This window comes from Chrysemys picta, chromosome 22 (assembly GCF_011386835.1).
Source record: "Chrysemys picta bellii isolate R12L10 chromosome 22, ASM1138683v2, whole genome shotgun sequence".
Taxonomy (NCBI): domain Eukaryota; kingdom Metazoa; phylum Chordata; order Testudines; family Emydidae; genus Chrysemys; species Chrysemys picta.
The window spans coordinates 232,298-244,743 of record NC_088812.1 but is presented as its reverse complement, the minus strand read 5'-3'; the positions used below and the strand labels follow the sequence as shown (position 1 = coordinate 244,743).

General features: G+C 48.9%; 1 protein-coding gene across 1 annotated transcript in view; it reads right to left on the bottom strand.

The window, feature by feature from the left end:
• Positions 1-5,531, bottom strand: part of PBX4 (PBX homeobox 4) — a 28,102-nt gene extending 22,571 nt beyond the window's left edge. The window contains exon 1 of the mRNA XM_008175583.4: positions 5,137-5,531. Within this exon, the coding sequence (XP_008173805.2) occupies positions 5,137-5,366 (230 nt within the window). The 5' untranslated portion in view covers positions 5,367-5,531. The remainder of the gene's footprint in view (positions 1-5,136) is intronic.
• Between the last annotated feature and the right edge of the window lie 6,915 nt (positions 5,532-12,446).

Below are 12,446 nucleotides of genomic sequence, written 5' to 3'. Positions count from 1 at the left end.
ATAAATCCACAAAAATTGATAAGAAACTGAGTGGCAAGTGTAGTATCCAAAACTACTTTTTTTTTTTTCTTTTTTTTCCCCCCCATTTAAAACTACTACTTAAACAACAACAGTCATGGTATCCTGCACAAGTTAACTATTTTCACAATGTTTTACTACATTTGGAACCAATATTGTGTACATCAACATGGGCGGGGAGGGGATATGTTAGCAAGTTTCACACTTTCAAGTGATTACTATAAAGAGTGAAAAAATATGAAATAACTTTGTAATCCTCTATTTTTACCTATGCACACACTTTGTATCCCTGTATATCATAAGAAGTTTGAAACAGAAACTACAAAAGGAGTTCTCAAACACACTGATGAGATACACTTTGCATCAGCAAAAATACAGTTTTCCTAATACCAAAATATACAAGAATGCTGAAATTAATTCCTTTGCCCTTTTTTCCATCCACGGCAAGTAATGTCTGCTTCTCTCCCTATCAATGGTAAAGCTCTTTCCATTACAATCTCAGTTGGTCTTTCCTCTAGTCACAGAAGGCATTAAATTTTATTTCAGTCTCATTCAGAAGCCTTAAAAATAAGCTTGGCCAAGTGTTCTTGTAGGTTCTGGTACCTTTATTTTTTCCCCCCCAGACATTTGCTGAGGAATCTTCATACACAGCTGAATACTTAAGCTATTTGAAAAATCTTATATAGCATACTACTTCACTGAAAATATAGCAGTGGCATCAGCTCTGGTGTATCTCTCACCCAAAAAGTGATGCCATATTCTCAATTACAGCCAGACATGTAGCTGCAATTGCATCTTAGCTTCCAGACACACTGTGAACCATCCTCACAAAGTTTATTAGAACATCTCTCTGGAACGGGATACTAAAAAAAATTTACATTTCTCTGGGGGAGATTTTTAAAGGCAGAAATGGCAATTAGGCACCTGTCTTCCACTGGAAGTTAAGTACCTGCCATTTGTGCCTTTAAAAATTCCCTCCACCACCACCTCCTTTGATGATGACCCCTTTTGTAATTTTTAAATTATTTAATTAAAGTACATTCAGAGCAAGGAGTAACCCCTTTTCAGAAGCTTTCTTTATTAAATACAGATCATCCTGATATGGGTAAGGGCTTAAAAGGGAACTCAATTTCCTTACAATCCCTCACCAATAAGATTTACAACAGGTAGCTGCAAGCCTCCCATAAATATTCAAATACAATACAAGAATTAAGCAAAATATCACAAGTTGAAGTCCACTGACCAGGTTACTTCAATACATGGAACCAAGAAAGGCATAATGCACATTATCAGATATCTAAGCAGATCAATATCTACCCACAGACAAGCAGCCTGAGAACAAAGGCAGCTGAAAAGAAAGCCAAGTGAATTCTATTGTCCTTGCTTGATGACAAACCACCAATTCCAGGCCTTCAAACTCAGCTCCCATAAAAACAGGGCTAAAAAAGCTGATTTACACACTAAATAAGCTAGATGTGTTATAAGTTCTCAGAAACAGGCTGTCCAGAAGTCATTACATAGCTAATATGGCCAATATTTATTCTTTGGTAGAATGATAAAGTTGATTAACATTGATATTAAGCGGGTTAATGAATGTAATTTTTGGCAGATTAATTTATTTTAAATAAAACAACTTCTCTTCAGTTTTTAGCTTGCAGTCTAAAATTTAGAATATCAACACTCAAAGTTCTGAAACTCAAGAGGCCCCAGTGAGGCTATGAGGATTTGAAACCCAGTACAGTTCAATATGCAGATTTTTTAATACAGAGTAAAATTAAACTCTAGTAAATAAAACATCTGGAGCTAAATCATGGCCAAGCCATCTTGCAGATAGGTAGGTATTCCAGGACACTCTGCCTAACATCCCTGAAGCATCTGTGCTACTGGTTACACTAGATTTGAGGAGGGTTGCTTTGCTTTCTTTACAATGACATATAGGCCTTCTTACCAAGATTCTCCGTTTGCAAGTAGACTGCACAGATGGACCCATAATTGTCTATAATGCAAGAACCTGTGTTTTGCATGCACAATCATCTCACATGCAAGGGCACTTTTTATAAAGTTTAAGCCTTCAAAAACTTTGTGCCTAAAAGATCTAACAACATTTTTTCTAGGAGTTTCTGTTTTCTAAAAACACTGAAAATAGCTAAAGCAATTTAGCATACACAAAAAGCACTATGACCCCATAATTAAATTATTGTTTATGGGCAAAACAAAAAACTTCCTAAGCACAACTTTTTCAGCTCTCTTGTAAATGAGTTTTGAAAATCAAACAGAACTGCAGTGCCTTGTGTGACATACACATTAATCTGTGCATGCACTTACTATGAAGCAACTATAGGCAGCTTTAATTTTGTGTTGCAGTGACTGGTAAGAAGAGAGAGCATATTAGGGGATGCCTCATACCACCACCAGTAATGGAAAATATGTAAGGAGCTTGAAATAGTAGCGACATCCCCTTCAGTATTTTTTTTTTTCCATTTCAACGTGCATTGTTTTGGCGTAAGAGGAACACAGAAGAGCACCTCTGAAGTGTCCCTCTGACTCAAACTAGTCCAGAATATTGTTTGAAAAACTATAAGGTAGAACAATATCTTTCTTCAGTAAATACAGTCTACAAAACTCTAATTTTACCACAAACGCTCTCCTAGGAAGCCCCATCATCGTTTTTTTTTTTTTAATCAATAACTATATGGTTAGAAGAAGAACAGGAGTACTTGTGGCACCTTAGAGACTAACAAATTTATTAACCATTTATTATATGGTTAGAACTTATCTTCAGACCATACCAAACATGTTTATGGGCCTGGGGTTTATTTTCAGTAGTTCTGTGTACTTGGATAAATCATTTTCATACGGTTTCCAAAAGTGTAGTTAAAACCTGCTCTACAGTTTCTGAAACAGTGCAGACCATGACTTGCCAGTGTCTACATTTACAAATTAAAACATTTTCAGCACCAGTTCAGCTGCTGACACCAACAGGTAGTTTTCCTAGCATAGACAAGGCTTAAATGTCAGGCCAAAGAAACTTCTCAGAGTAAATAAACCTTGGTTTAGGTAATTTATAATGGAAAGTCAGCCAGAGTCCTAACCAAAGTCACAAATCACTGTCTGGAATCTGATTCATGAGTATTCATTTGCTAATTTTATAAGCCAGAACTGTTTTACAATCCTCCACTTTCCAAACTGCTTCCTCTAGTGTACGTACTTTCTACAACCCGTACATACCAAGTAAGCAAAACATATAATTACAGAAAGCCAATCAGGAGCACAAACACCCCTAGGGCAGAGAAAAGAAACTAGAAGATCTTGAATTATGCTGATATTTTTACATCAGGTTATGTTATTCACTTTATTAGTTACATCCCCTTGAGAATCACAAGAGCATACAATACGCACAAAAGAGAATGTACTCCTCAGGTAGGCTTTTCTCTTTAAATACAAGTACAGTTAGTTCTCGCCCAAGTGTGGGGTGATTCAGACATAGTGCAGCCAGGTGCTGTGAAAACTGCTCACACATAGCTCTGCCAAAGCATCTTAGACCTGAAGTGTAATACACCTGCCATTCAGTTCCCGTGTGCACGTGCCTCTCCCTACCACAAACACAACTCTCTGCCAGGGCCCTTCAATCCTGAGCTGCAATCACAACCTTGCATTTATTCTACTACTAGGTCAAATTATACAGTAGTCATGCAACAGACAGAAAAAAATCATTTTCACTTGTGACTGGAGCTATGATTTGAACCCCCCCATCTGCAGTAGCGAAAGGACAATTATTAAGACAGAATTATTTTTTACAAGCTGGCCTAAGAAATCAACTCACCTCTACAGCACTATATGCAAGTGTTAAACAGTTCACAGTCTGTTATCAATGGGACAAAGGTACAAGAACCTCTCAGTCAATATACAAATTAACTGTTCATCTCCCACACTGAAAGTCTCCACTCTTATTCTTATTGTGATGGGAAAATAAAGTAGAGTTAAAAATTTTCCCTGAGCAGAACTAGCAAGTGAGAAATTAAAAAATTAGATCCACAGCCTCAAATCCTCCATGTTCAGGGCTCTAAAGAGAATTGAAAAAAGGAAATGGGGTGGCTCAGGAAATCAGTAAAAGAATGTAGAACTTTTCATCTCTAGGTCACTCGTGCCACTACAGATAGTGAGTCAGAGACATTCTCATTAGGTGACTTCATTAAGTAACCTGTGTGAAATAAACTTGTGGGTCTCATCTCTATTCCTAGCAGATAAGTGTCTATATCAAAAATCTCCACCATCGAACTTCCTGTGCCCCAAAAGCAGTCTCAGCAGCAGCCAAAGAATGAGAGGCCAATCAAAACATGGACTGCTGTCATCCATGAGGTGGGGGTCTCTCCAGGGCAGGGCTGAGACACACTAGCTAAACAGTGCCCGAGGAAAGTTTGCTTTATTGCTGCCTGAACTGAGGATGTATAGGGAACTTCAGTCTCCAGGACTGTCAGGCAAACACCTTTTACCAGCACTAAAGTCCCTTAAATAAACTGTAACCCCATACTGAGGGTTTGCTCCTAAGACCTTACCAGGGTCTCAACACTATAACTAACTCTACCGTTTTAAGCAAAGTTCCTCTGTGAAACTAAATCAGGCTGCCTCACGCCTTGCCCAGCATACAAATTCACAAGCAATACGGGAGATGGAAACAAGCAGGGAAGTTAGTACGCAGGAGCCTGATCACCTGGTGCTCACAGCCCACCTAAAGCAGATGCCAGACACTACCCCACTCTACACTTTAGTGACACACACTGCCATCCCCTGGAACCAGGCTCTGGTTCCCAAAGATTCCAGGATTTGGAGACTCTCTACCCATATCCTGGCCCCCAGAGACTGCCCTACACAGCCCAGGCCCTGATGCCTAAAACCCCCAGGACTCGAGACCCTTCAGTCCCCAGAACCTCGAGCTTCAGAGACTCCAGGTCCCCCAGTCAGGCCCTCTATGCTCAGAGCCCCCTCCGGCCCCGCACCCAGACACCCCCCTCCGCCTAGCCGCGGCGCTGCCGCCCACCTAGGAAGCCTCCCCGCAGGCGCTGCTCGGACCCCGGATCTCCTGCCCGACGGGCCGCACATCCCCGTCCCCTGCGGTACCTGGCTTGCGCCTCGTCCAGGCTCTGGTCGGTGATGGCCATGATCTGCTGCAGGATGTCCCCGGTATCCTGGTGCCCGGGGGGCGGCGGCCCCGGCTGGAGCCGATGCGGGGGCGGCGGTGGGGGGGCGGCGGCGGCCGGGTCTCCGGCGGAGGGAGGCGGCGGGATCCCCCCGGGCAGGGAGACCCCCGCACCGTGCGCCGCCGCCAGCAGCCGGGACGGGTCCTCCATGGTGGGGGGGAGGGGAGGCGGCGGGGCTGGGACGGGGGTGGGGAGGGAGCCGGAGCAGCCACTAACGGGCTCCCGGTACGGCCCAAGCTCCTCACACACAACAGGCCCCAGCCCAGCGCCGTGCGGGCCCCGCCCCCTCCTACGTGACCCCGCCCCAGCGTGACGCGACTCCGCCCCTTCCCTGGCGTCTGTCCGCCGCGGCGCAGCGAGACCCCGCCCCTCCGTCCTGGCGCTTCCTTCCATCCTCGACCCAGGCCCTGCCCCGCCCCTTCCTCTTGACTCTGCCCCCGGGGCGGGGCGGGGCGAGGCGAGGCGCGGCGCCGAGCACTTACCCAAGAGCAGGCTGCCCCTCCCGCCAACGGCCATTCTCCCAAGTGTCACCTCCCGCCTGCCCCAGGGCAAACTGTGCCTCGGGGCTGCCCCGTGCAGACTGTCCAACTGCCCCCTCCTGACTACCCCCAACGGCCATTCGCCAACTGCCCCCTTCAAACTGCCCCTCACAGCCCCCTCCCAACTGCCCCCAACAGCCATTCTCCCAAGTGTCACCTCCCGCCTGCCCCAGGGCAAACTGTGCCTCGGGGCTGCCCCATGCAGACTGTCCAACTGCCCCCTCCTGACTACCCCCAACGGCCATTCGCCAACTGCCCCCTTCAAACTGCCCCTCACAGCCCCCTCCCAACTGCCCCCAACGGCCATTCTCCAACTGCCATTCTCCAACTGCCCCCTTCAAACTGCCCCTCACAGCCCTCTTCCCTCTGCCCCCAACAGCCATTCTCCCAAGTGTCACCTCCCGCCTGCCCCAGGGCAAACTGTGCCTCGGGGCTGCCCCGTGCAGACTGTCCAACTGCCCCCTCCTGACTACCCCCAACGGCCATTCGCCAACTGCCCCCTTCAAACTGCCCCTCACAGCCCCCTCCCAACTGCCCCCAACAGCCATTCTCCCAAGTCTCACCTCCCGCCTGCCCCAGGGCAAACTGTGCCTCTGGGCTGCCCCGTCCCGACTGCTCCCAACCACCATTCTCCCAACTGTCCCCTTCCAACTGCCCCTCACAGCCCCCTCCCAACTGCCCCCAACGGCCATTCTCCAACTGTCACCTCCCGCCTGCCCCAGGGCAAACTGTGCCTCGGGGCTGCCCTGTGCAGACTGTCCAACTGCCCCCTCCTGACTACCCCCAACGGCCATTCGCCAACTGCCCCCTTCAAACTGCCCCTCACAGCCCTCTTCCCTCTGCCCCCAACGGCCATTCTCCAACTGCCCCCTTCAAACTGCCCCTCACAGTCCTCTTCCCTCTGCCCCCAACGGCCATTCTCCAACTGCCCCCTTCAAACTGCCCCTCACAGCCCTCTTCCCTCTGCCCCCAACGGCCATTCTCCCAAGTGTCACCTCCCGCCTGCCCCAGGGCAAACTGTGCCTCGGGGCTGCCCCGTCCCGACTGCTCCCAACCACCATTCTCCCAACTGTCCCCTTCCAACTGCCCCTCACAGCTCCCTTCCAACTGCCCCCAACGGCCATTCGCCAACTGCCCCCTTCAAACTGCCCCTCACAGCCCCCTCCCAACTGCCCCCAACAGCCATTCTCCAACTGTCACCTCCCGCCTGCCCCAGGGCAAACTGTGCCTCGGGGCTGCCCTGTGCAGACTGTCCAACTGCCCCCTCCTGACTGCTCCCAACGGCCATTCTCCAACTGCCATTCTCCAACTGCCCCCTTCAAACTGCCCCTCACAGCCCTCTTCCCTCTGCCCCCAACGGCCATTCTCCAACTGTCACCTCCCGCCTGCCCCAGGGCAAACTGTGCCTCGGGGCTGCCCTGTGCAGACTGTCCAACTGCCCCCTCCCGACTGCTCCCAACCACCATTCTCCCAACTGCCCCCTTCAAACTGCCCCTCACAGCCCCCTCCCAACTGCCCCCAACAGCCATTCTCCAACTGTTACCTCCTGCCTGCCCCAGGGCAAACTGTGCCTCTGGGCTGCCCCGTGCAGACTGTCCAACTGCCCCATCCCGACTGCTCCCAACCACCATTCTCCAACTGCCCCCTTCAAACTGCCCCTCACAGCCCTCTTCCCTCTGCCCCCAACGGCCATTCTCCAACTGTCACCTCCCGCCTGCCCCAGGGCAAACTGTGCCTCTGGGCTGACCCATCCCAACTGCTCCCAACCACCATTCTCCCAAGTGCCATTCTCCAACTGCCCCCTTCAAACTGCCCCTCACAGCCCCCTCCCAACTGCCCCCAACGGCCATTCTTCAACTGCCCCTTCAAACTGCCCCTCACAGTCCTCTTCCCTCTTCCCCCAATGGCCATTCTCCAACTGTCACCTCCTGCCTGCCCCAGGGCAAACTGTGCCTCTGGGCTGCCCCGTGCAGACTGTCCAACTGCCCCATCCCGACTGCTCCCAACCACCATTCTCCAACTGCCCCCTTCAAACTGCCCCTCACAGCCCTCTTCCCTCTGCCCCCAACGGCCATTCTCCAACTGTCACCTCCCGCCTGCCCCAGGGCAAACTGTGCCTCTGGGCTGCCCCGTCCCGACTGCTCCCAACCACCATTCTCCCAAGTGCCATTCTCCAACTGCCCCCTTCAAACTGCCCCTCACAGCCCCCTCCCAACTGCCCCCAACGGCCATTCTCCAACTGCCCCTTCAAACTGCCCCTCACAGTCCTCTTCCCTCTTCCCCCAATGGCCATTCTCCAACTGTCACCTCCTGCCTGCCCCAGGGCAAACTGTGCCTCTGGGCTGCCCTGTGCAGACTGTCCAACTGCCCCCTCCCGACTGCTCCCAACCACCATTCTCCCAACTGCCCCCAATGGCCATTCTCCAACTGTCACCTCCCGCCTGCCCCAGGGCAAACTGTGCCTCTGGGCTGCCCCGTGCAGACTGTCCAACTGCCACCTCCCGACTGCTCCCAACCACCATTCTCCCAACTGCCCCCAATGGCCATTCTCCAACTGTCACCTCCCGCCTGCCCCAGGGCAAACTGTGCCTCTGGGCTGCCCCGTGCAGACTGTCCAACTGCCACCTCCCGACTGCCCCGCACAACCCCCTTCCCATAGCCCCCAACGGCCATTCTCCAACTGTCACCTCCCGACTGCCCCGCACAGCCCCCTTCCCTCTGACCCCAATGGCCATTCTCCAACTGTCACCTCCTGACTGCCCCGCACAGCCCCCTTCCCACTGCCCCCAACTGCCATTCTCCAACTGTCACCTCCCAACTGCCCCGCACAGGCCCCTTCCCTCTGCCCCCAACGGCCATTCTCCAACTGTCATCTCCCGACTGCCCGTCACAGCCCCCTTCCCTCTGCCCCCAATGGGCATTCTCCAACTGTCACCTCCCGACTGCTCCGCACAGACCCCTTCCCACTGCCCCCAACGGCCATTCTCCAACTGTCACCTCCCGACTGCTCCGCACACACCCCTTCCCTCTGCCCCCAACGGCCATTCTCCAACTGTCTCTTCCCAACTGCCCCTCACAGCCCTTTTCCCACTGCCCCCAATGGCCATTCTCCAGCTGTCACCTCCCGACTGCCCCGCACAGCCCCCTTCCCTCTGCCCCCAACGGCCATTCTCCAACTGTCACTTCCCGACTGCCCCTCACAGCCCCCTTCCCACTGCCCCCAACGGCCATTCTCCAACTGTCACCTCCCGACTGCCCCACACAGCCCCCTTCCCTCTGCCCCCAACGGCCATTCTCCAACTGTCACCTCCCACCTGCCCCAGGGCAAAGTGTGCATCACCCTCCCACACTCTGGTCACACTCCAAATAGCCCCAAAGGGTGTCACTCCATGTCCCTCTGATTCTATGGGAATTCAGCCATGTCAGCACAACCAGATTGGACTACCAGCAAGCCAGCATTTGCCTGCTATAGGGGCCCAGGATCATCCCAGTCCCTGCTGCCACTCTCAACTGCTCCAGTGCAAATTGCCCTTCCCGTTGCCATCATCTTTTGGCAATGTACCTGAGCACCAATGGATTAATCCATAAGGTGCTGAGCATCCTTGATTCTCATTAACTTCACTCTGAGATGAGGTCACTCTGGACCTTGCAAGAGCAGGCTCTGTGACAGGCAGAGTAATGCTGGTGCTGTGGTTAACCATTCTTATATCTGTATTCATATGTGCAAGCCTGCATGTGTGAGCTCCTTCCAGGAAGAGAACAGATTCTCCAACTAGAAATGCTCTGATCTGACTAATTGCTCTAGAAAGACAATGAAAACATGTGAATCATCAGGTATATGAGAGGCATAGATTCTACTCTCTGCTAAATGCACCACTATCATTCTCAGACAATTGGTGTAAAGCAGAATTCTGTACTGATTGAAAGCTTAATGATCCCAACTCTCCTCTCATTTACCCTGATGTAAAACAGGAATAATTCCATTAAAGAAAATGGAGTTTAATTAGTATAAAACCCATGTACATGAGATGCAGGCTATATATTTCTACTTCATTAATTAAAATCACTACTAGCTGCCCAGCTGCAATGATTCATTCTCTCCAACTCATGGAAAGTCTTCACTTAAACTGATTTACTCCACCCAGCTGGAGCTTGTCAAAGCAACTAAATTGGGAGTCCTCTGAAACATCAACAATGCTGATCCATCTCACAGGCATGGCTGGAAAGCTGCTTAATCATCAAATGCCATTGTAGCGTCCCATCCAAAGGGAGGGGAGCAATGTGTCAATTTAATTATAAAGTAATAACAACTAACAACATTTAGCTCTTATATAGATCTTTTTATCCATAGAGCTCATTAGAGGTGCTTTCTTTAAGCCAAAGTAGGGAAGCTAAGGTTATTGCTATCAGTGGCTACCAGAACAGATATGCTCCTGGGTTATTCTGGTGGCAGCTCTGTCCAAAAGAGTAGGATGCTTTATTCAATCTGTACATGGTGAGAAGAGTGTGACTTTTCTCTCAAAGGTGGATCTTGCTACAGTTACCGATGTTTTTGTCACTTTGAAAATATGATCTAATGCATTGTACATGGAAGTACATGAAATTAATAGGCAGCGGGTTTAAAACAAACAAAAGGAAGTGTTTTTTCACACAACGTACAGTCAACCTGTGAAACTCCTTGCCAGAGGATATTGTGAAGGCCAACAATATAACAGGGTTCAAAAAAGAACTACAAAACTTCATGGAGGGTAGGTCCATCAATGGCTATTAGCCAAGATGGACAGGGATGGTGTCCCTAGCCTCTGTTTGCCAGAAGTTAGGAATGGGTGACAGGGGATGGGTCGCTTGATGATTACCTGTTCTGTTCATTCCCTCTGGGGCACCTGGCATTGGCCACTGTCAGAAGACAGTATACTGGGCTAGGTCGACCTTTGGTCTGACCCAGTATGGCCACTCTTATGTTCTAAGTACATGATCTACACCTTAGACATATTGGAAACCAGATCTAATGCAGATTGCTGCTTATTAAGATGTGCATCTTGCAGAGAGCACCTCACACACATGCTCTGTAATCTAAACGGGAGGTGAAATTCACCTCTGTGCAGAAAGCCAATCCTAGGACTATGCACCACAATGCATGGGCATCTTGATAAATGCTTTGCAGATGTTTCTTTTAAAACACCTAAAGCTAAGGACAGGTGCAAAATTTTTTCAAAATAACAGAACAATCCAGATTTAAAGCACGTGCCATGTATTTAGAGCTCGTTAAAGTTGAATCCCAAGCACAAGTGTCATTCATCTTCCCTGTAGCTTGTCTCCTCACTTCTCAGGCAATGATAATTTCATGCTGCAATGTAGTAATTTCATGGTGATTCCAAATCTTTAAATAACACCTGTTTTACGCATGTTAAAACATGTATTCAGGTTCCAAAGCAGGGACCTAATGGTCATGGTCCTGCTCTATCATACGAGACCCAGGCTTGATGCCTCCCTCAAACTTCTGGTGCCCAGGTCTAGTCACCCTGTTCTGCACCATTTAGTAGTGTCAGCATCTCTGGCTGTTCAGCAAAACATTTCCCATTTTGCTCCTAGACAATTATCATATTAAAGATGACAAACGGTGAATATGCTGAGAAATGATATGGGGCTTTCCCTCTGGGGATTTTCTGTAGCGAGTAAGTGCTGCATATGGGCAATTGTTCAGCTAATGGAATTGTGCTGTGTCAACATGAAATTGCATTTTCCCTTTCTATAGCAACTCAGAAGAGTCTACGAGCAAAAACTTTATTAGAAATGACAAGCTCGGTAACTTGTAGATCCTTCCTGTCATCCTGTTGAAAGACCTGAGCTCAGCCCTGCCTGCTTGTTTGTAGCTTTAGCAGTTCAACAACAGTGACATTGTTTTAGTCTTGCACAAGCCTCCTAGTCCAGGACTTTTTATTGTCAAAGGGAAGTCTTGTTAACCGGGATGAAAATGGATTTTGTGCAATGAGAGCCTTGTTGCCATTTATTTTTACGAGTGACTCCAGCTATTGATACTACATGAGGCTCAACCTCTTTCACAAGATGTAGCTGTAGAAAACCAAAATAATTTGTGATACCTGTTCTGTGCACCTTTGACACCATTTAGTAATCAGAAAAGCAATTTTGCTTCTATTGACATCAATTTTTTCCACTGATTTCAGTGGAAGCAGGATAGGAACCCCTGTTCCATTTAGCAATGCTTTGGGGTGAATTACTTGATTTGCAGACAAGTGGGTGAGGTAATATCTTTGATTGGACCAACTTCTGTTGGTCAGAGAGAGAGAGAAGCTTTTGAGCTACACAGAGCTCTTCTTCGGGTTTGGCAAAGATAGTGTCACAGCTGTACCTTTGCAAACCCGAAGAAGAGCTCTGTGTAACTCAAAAGCTTCTCTCTCTCTCTCTCTCTCTCACCAACAGAAGTTGGTCCAATAAAAGATATTACTTCACCCACCTTCTCTCTCTAGTAGCCTGGGACCGACACAGCTATAACAACACTGCATACATTACTTGATTTATGCAAGTTTATGGTGATGGTTGGGGGTGAGAATGTCTTTTAGTGAGACCTTCAACATGCTATCCCCTCTGTATGAGCTTGAACCCCTTAATTCCTAAGAGTTCATAAACGGGCATGTTCTGTAGATGGTTACAAAGGAATCTGGAATTAAGG